Source organism: Cornus florida, unplaced genomic scaffold (assembly GCF_030987335.1).
Source record: "Cornus florida cultivar Cherokee Brave unplaced genomic scaffold, ASM3098733v1 CherokeeBrave_3.0.0_Hap2_Chr02, whole genome shotgun sequence".
Lineage (NCBI taxonomy): Eukaryota > Viridiplantae > Streptophyta > Magnoliopsida > Cornales > Cornaceae > Cornus > Cornus florida.
This window is the reverse complement of record NW_026775572.1, coordinates 64462401-64468838: the sequence shown is the minus strand read 5'-3', so window position 1 is coordinate 64468838 and position 6438 is coordinate 64462401. Positions and strand designations below refer to the sequence as shown.

Sequence of the window (6438 nt, the reverse complement as noted above, 5' to 3'; positions counted from 1 at the left end):
ACATAACCTTTACGAGAGTCTCCGTTTTACCCCTTAACACTTTGTCCCGAGTGTCAAGAGTCTGAACCGGTCCCTCATCGTAAGAAACATCCTCATCAATGTCAAAGTCAACCCAACTCAATACATGTGATGGATCCGGCTCATACTTTCACAACATCGAAACATGTAACACATTATGGACCTTGTCCATCTGTGGTGGCAATGCCAATCTGTAAGCAACCTCACCTACTCAATCCAAAATCTTAAATGACCCAATGGAACGAGGTGACAACTTGCCACTCTTTCCAAATCGCAATAATCCTTTTCGTGGAGAAACCTTGAGAAACACGTGGTCTCCCACTTCAAAGGATAATGGTCGTCTCCGTCTATCTGCGTAACTTTTCTGTCGGCTCTACGTAGTTAACAACCGCTGCCGAATCAACTTAATCTTTTCTGTAGTTTCCAACACAACGTTCAGCCCTAAGGCGGCTGTCTCACCCACCTCTGTCCAATAAACAGGAGAACGACAAAGCCTACCATACAACGCCTCAAAAGGAGCCATCTCAAGACTCGATTGATAGCTATTGTTATAGGTAAACTCAACAAGAGGAAAATGATCCTCCCAACTACCACCAAAATCAAGTACACAGGCCCGAAGCATATCTTCCAAGATTTGGATAGTACGCTCCAATTGGCCGTGCATCTACATATGGAATGCCGTACTGAAATGCAACGGTGAACCAAACATTGCATGAAGCCCTTTCCAGAACTTCGATGTGCACTTGGCATCCCTATCTAAAACAATGGACAATGGAACCCCATGCAATCTGACGATCTCTCTGATATACAATCTGCCAAGTACCTCAGCAGAATTTGTCGCCTTAACAGGCAAAAAGTGAGCGGTCTTAGTCAATCTATCAATAATGACTCATACAGACTCATTCCCCCTCTGTGACCTCAGAAGTCCTGTCACAAAATCCATAGCAATACACTCCCATTTTCACTGTGCTACTGGCAATGGCTGCAACAAACCTGCAAGTCTCTGATGCGCTACCTTTACCTGCTGACAGGTAAAACATCTGATGACAAACTAAGCTAGATCTACTTTCATCCCATTCAACCAATACTAGCGTTTCAAATTATGAGACATTTTAGTACCACCTGGATGCACAGTAAAACGAGAAGTGTGAAACTCCCGTAACACATCCTTCTGACAAATCGTAGGAACCACAAGCAAACCTCTGAACCATAAACCACCATCCGTGTGTAAGGTCCAATCCTTTACTGTGTCCCCACCTAAAATCAACTGATGAATGGCAACTAAATCTGAATCCTATCTCTATGACTCAATCACCCGTGTAATAAGAGTAGGTTGAACCACAAGACGAAACAGAAAAGCTGACTCACAACCAACACTATCATCATAACACTGTAATCCCATCTCTGCCAGATCTTCTAACATCTTCCATTTCTGAATGGCTAGGCCAGCCAAAACTCCATGAGATTTCTGGCTTAAGGCATTTGCTACCATATTCGCCTTACCCGGATGATACTGCAAATTAAAATCATAATCTTCCAAATACTCAACCCATCGCCTTTGTCCGTTATTCAAGTTCATCTGAAAGAAAAGGTACTTGAGACTTTTGTGATCTGAGAACACCTTGAATCTTTCACCATACAAATAATGCCTACAGCTTTTCAAAGTAAAGACAACAGCTGCCAACTCCGAGTCATGAGTGGAATAGTTAAGCTCCTGAATCTTTAACTGTCTAGATCCACAAGACACTACCTTACCACCCTTCATCAACATACAGCCCAAACCTTCCCGAGAAGCATCACAAAAGACAACATAACCCAAGCCACGCTCAGGTATCACTAGTATTGGAGCTGTAGTCAATCTAATCTTCAATTCCTTAAAAGAGGACTCAATTTAGGGGTGAAAGACTTGTTGACAATGTGCTTGTCATGAAAAGCTTTAGTCTTTGCCTTATAGATTTTGTCGCTTTCATACGCATCATTTCGAATTTCCTTAAGTTCGTTAAGCTGCAATTTACGAGTAGCACCGGCTTGTTTGAGATCAAAGTTGGGCCTTTTTATGGCCAAAAAGCATGGTGCTCTAATTCGACTGGGAGATGAAAAGCTTTTTTAAAGACAAGCCGATATGGCAACATCCCAATGGGCGTCTTGTAAGCCGTCCGGTAAGCCTAAAGTGCATCATTTAGTCTTAATGACCAATCTTTACGGTCCGGTCGAACCGTTTTTTCCAAGATATGCCACCACTAGACCACTCGTTTAAGGGTGATAAGGTGTGGCAACCTTGTGAATGACAGAGTATTTAGAGAGGACGGATTTAAGATAACGATTTCTAAAATGAGATCCACCGTCACAGATGATTGCTCGGGGCGTACCAAAACAACTAAAGATGTTGGACTGAATGAATTTGATCAAGACTTTATGATCATTTGTTCTGGTAGCCTCGGCTTCAACCCATTTGAAAACATAATCCACCACTACAAGGATGTACTCATGGCCATAAGAAGATGGAAATGGTCCTATGAAGTCGATCCCCCATACATCAAAAATTCCAACAATTAAGATGGGAATGAGGGGCATCATGTCTCTCCTAGACATGGATTCGAGCCTTTGACATCACTCACATGATTTACAGAAATTATATGCATCCCGAAACAAGGAAGGCCAATAAAATCCACTTTGAAGGACTTTGTCAACGGTCTTTTTGGCACTAAAGTGTCCTCCACAAGCAAGAGTATGGCAGAAATTTAGAACACTTATGGTTTTGGTTTCAGGGATACATCGCAGGATGATTTGGTCCGGGAAATATTTGAACAATTCCGGATCTTCCCAAAAGAAATGCTTGACTTGGGAAAAGAACCATTATTTCTCTTGTTTGGACCAATTAGATGGGATTTTGCCTACCGCTAGATAGTTGACAATATCCGCAAACCAAAGGAGACTTGAATGGGAAATTTGAAAGAGTTGCTCATCCAGAAAGGAATCTCGGATTGTAGCAAATTCAGAGGATTTCTCAATAAGTAAGCGAGAGAGATGGTTTGCAACAACATTGTCAGTCCCTTTTTTGTCCCAGATTTCAATGTCAAACTCTTAGAGTAAGAGTATCGATCGAATTAGGCGGGGTTTTGTCTCTTTTTTGGCGAGCAAGTGCCTAAGAGCGGCATGGTCCGAGAAAACTAAGACCTTGGAGCCAAGAGATAAAAGCGAAATTTATCCAAGGCGTACACCACAGCTAGCAACTCTTTTTTAGTGGTGGTGTAATTTAGTTGAGCATCAGAAAGAGTCTTACTAGCATAATAAATGACGTATGGAAGTTTTTCCACACGTTGGCCCAAAACCGTGCCTAATGCATAATGGGATGCATCACACATGATCTCAAAAGGAAGAGACCAATTTGGCGGTTTCATGATTGGGGCGGATGAGAGAAGAGTGCGAAGTTTAATGAAAGCTTCCATGCAAGCTTCATCAAAATTGAATGGAACATCCTTGGCAAGAAGATTACACAAGGGCCGAGAGATTTTGCTAAAATCTTTGATGAAGCGACGATAGAATCTGGCATGGCCAAGGAAGGAACGGATTTGACGGACGGAATTCGGAGGAGGAAGATTAGAAATTAACTCAACCTTAGCCTTGTCCACCTCAATTCCCCATTTAGAAATTACATGTCCTAGCACAATGCCTTCTTGGACTATGAAGTGGCTTTTCTCCCAGCTTAGAATTAGATTTGTCTTCTTACATCTTTGAAGTACAAGAGATAAATTGTGAAGACATGAATCGAAGAAGGAGCCAAATATGAAAAAATCGTCTATGAAAACTTACGAGAACTTTTCTACCATATCAAAAAATATGGACATCATGCACCTTTGAAATGTTACCGGAGTATTCATAGCCCAAAAGGCATGTGTCGATAAGCAAACGTTCCAAAGGGACATGCGAAGGTTGTTTTCTTTTGATCTTGAGGGGCGATTGCCACTTGGTTATAGCCAGAATAACAGTCCAGAAAATAATAGTAGCTTTGGATGGCTAGCCTTTCTAGGATTTGATCAATGAATGGGAGTGGAAAATGATCCTTCCTAGTTGAAGAGTTGAGTTTCCAGTAGTCAATGCACACACGCCACCCGGTGGTGGTTCGTTGCGGCACGAGCTCACCCGCTGAATTTTCAACAACGGTGAGGCCGGATTTCTTGGGGACAACTTACGTGGGGCTTACCCACTTGCTATCAGAGATGGGGTAGATGATTCCCACATCTAGCAATTTGATCATTTCTTTTATGACCACTTCCTTCATATTAGGATTCAATCGGCGTTAAACCTCTCTAGTAGGCTTTGCATCGTCCTCCATATGAATGCGTTGCATACAAATAGAGGGGTCGATTCCTTTCAAATCAGCCACTGCCTAGCCAATAGCTTCTTTATGCTCTTGAAGCACCACTAAAAGGCTGGTTTCTTGGTCCTTAAGAAGGTCTGATGCAATGATGACTAGACGTGTTTGATTTGCACAAACACATACTTGAGGTGAGCCGGGAGCGGCTTTAGCTTAAGTTATGGAGGAGATTTCAATGACGGGACTGGAGGAGTAGTGGAGAGTTGAGGAATCGGTTCTTTTGGAATTTTCCAAGGAGGAGTATCCAAGATAGCACCAACATCAAGCAAAGAGTTGACTTCTTGGATGGATTGATCAATGTCAAAGTTTGAGAAGTCGAAATAAGACATACAAGTTTCAAGGGGGTCTTTGCTTAGAATGAAGGGGAGAAACTCTTCAATCACTTCATCAATGACATCAACAAGAAAATAATCATCCTCATTGGAGGGATATTGTGTTGCATGGAAGATATGGAGTTTAACTTGCATGTTTCCAAAGGCAATGTCCATCACCCTAGTTCGGTAGTTAATAGAAGCATTAGCCATAGCTAAGAATGGCCTACCGAGGATCACGGGAATATGCTTCTTTAGGTCATGGACCGGTTCCGTGTCAAGAACCACAAAGTCTACCGAGAAGTAGAATTTGTCTACTTTGATTATGGCATCCTCAAGAATGCCACATGGATGCTTGACCGATCTATTGGCAAGTTGCAAGACCACAAAAGTTGGCTTAAGATCTCCCAAACCAAGCTGTAAGTAAACCAAGTATGGAATTAAATTCACACTAGCTCCTAAGTCAAGGAGGGCCCTCTCTATCTTGTTGTCACCAATGACACACGAAATTGTCGGGGCACCCGAATCCTTATACTTTAGAGGACTGCTGTGCTGAATGATAGCACTAACATTCTCAGTTAACCTCACTTTCTTTGGCAAATGATTTTTAGAAGTATGTTTTTGAGTGCACAAATCCTTAAAAAATTTTGCATAGGGAGGGATTTGCTTGATAGCATCCAAAAGAGTTAAGTTGAAAACTTCGAACATGTCTTGAATCTTATAATTCTTATTCCCAATATGTGTCGACTCTTGGAGACGTTGAGGAAATGGAGCTTTTGGCTCATAAAAAGTTTCCACAGTTGGGGTGACAAGCTTGGGATTTTCTTGAGAAGAATTTGGATTAGAGGAGCTAGCTTTTGGATTTTCAGAAGGAGAATTTTTGTCATCTTTGTTTCCATCAACCTTGTTGTCAACAACTCAACCACTCCTAAGGGTGGTGATTGCTTGAACATGTTCATGACTCGGCCCACTCGAAGGAGGGGATTCATCAATCACATGCATCCCTCTAGGATTTTCAAATGGTTGAGCGGGAAGCTTACCCTTGTCCTTTTGGAGCAGTTGATTCATGGAGTTAGCTATTTGACCCACTTGATTCTCAAGGTTAGCTGTGGACTAAGTATGAGAATGAACCATTTGGAGAGTGGGTTGCAAAGATGTCAAGAGTTGCTTGTTGGAATCCATCATTTGCTTATTTAATGATTCCATTATTTGCTTGTTTGCAGCCAAGATTTCATCGGTTAGAAACACAGGAGGTTGATCAGAGACATTTGGATTATACGGAGGACGATAACTTGAAGAGGTTGGAAATTGCCTATTTTGAAATTGAGAAGGGGGCTGATTTTGATGCCCCGGATTTTGGAATTGAGAATTTTGTGGGGCTTGTTACCTCCACGAGAAATTCGGAAGATCTCTCCATCCCGGATTGTAAGTATTGGAATATGGATTATTCCTGGGCGTTGAGAACATTGCATTTGCTTGCTCTTGATTGGTATTGGAAAATTGCTCCGGTGTGGGGCAATCTTCCGAAAGATGGAATGGACTAGTACATGATGCACAAACCGTACTTGCCGAATTTTGAGACAAAGAGGGTGAAAGATGTGGTGCCATCAATTGATAAAATTTATGAGCTATGGCATCCACTTGAGATGATTCTTCCCTCAATGTTTTTGGTTGATAGGAAGTGGGGTTCTTTGCATTGGTTGAGGTCGGGGCCCTACGAGAATTATGTTG

General features: G+C 42.0%; 1 protein-coding gene across 1 annotated transcript; it reads right to left on the bottom strand.

The window, feature by feature from the left end:
- Nucleotides 1-917: 917 nt before the first annotated feature.
- Nucleotides 918-1783, bottom strand: LOC132296340 (uncharacterized). Its single transcript, XM_059794551.1, has 3 exons — nt 1387-1783; nt 1138-1275; nt 918-1039 (listed from the first exon to the last, which is right to left on the bottom strand). Exons 1-3 carry the CDS (start codon nt 1781-1783, stop codon nt 918-920), a joined length of 657 nt encoding a protein of 218 aa, XP_059650534.1.
- Between the last annotated feature and the right edge of the window lie 4655 nt (nt 1784-6438).

Excerpts from the sequence above, each read along its gene's own strand:
- LOC132296340 (XM_059794551.1), bottom strand. The coding sequence starts at position 1,783 with ATGAAGGGTGGTAAGGTAGTGTCTTGTGGATCTAGACAGTTAAAGATT. Across the intron at positions 1,276-1,386 it reads TTATGATGATAGTGTTGGTT|GTGGGGACACAGTAAAGGAT; the intron begins GTGAGTCAGCTT and ends AGTTGATTTTAG. Across the intron at positions 1,040-1,137 it reads TTTTACTGTGCATCCAGGTG|GTAAAGGTAGCGCATCAGAG; the intron begins GTACTAAAATGT and ends ACCTGTCAGCAG.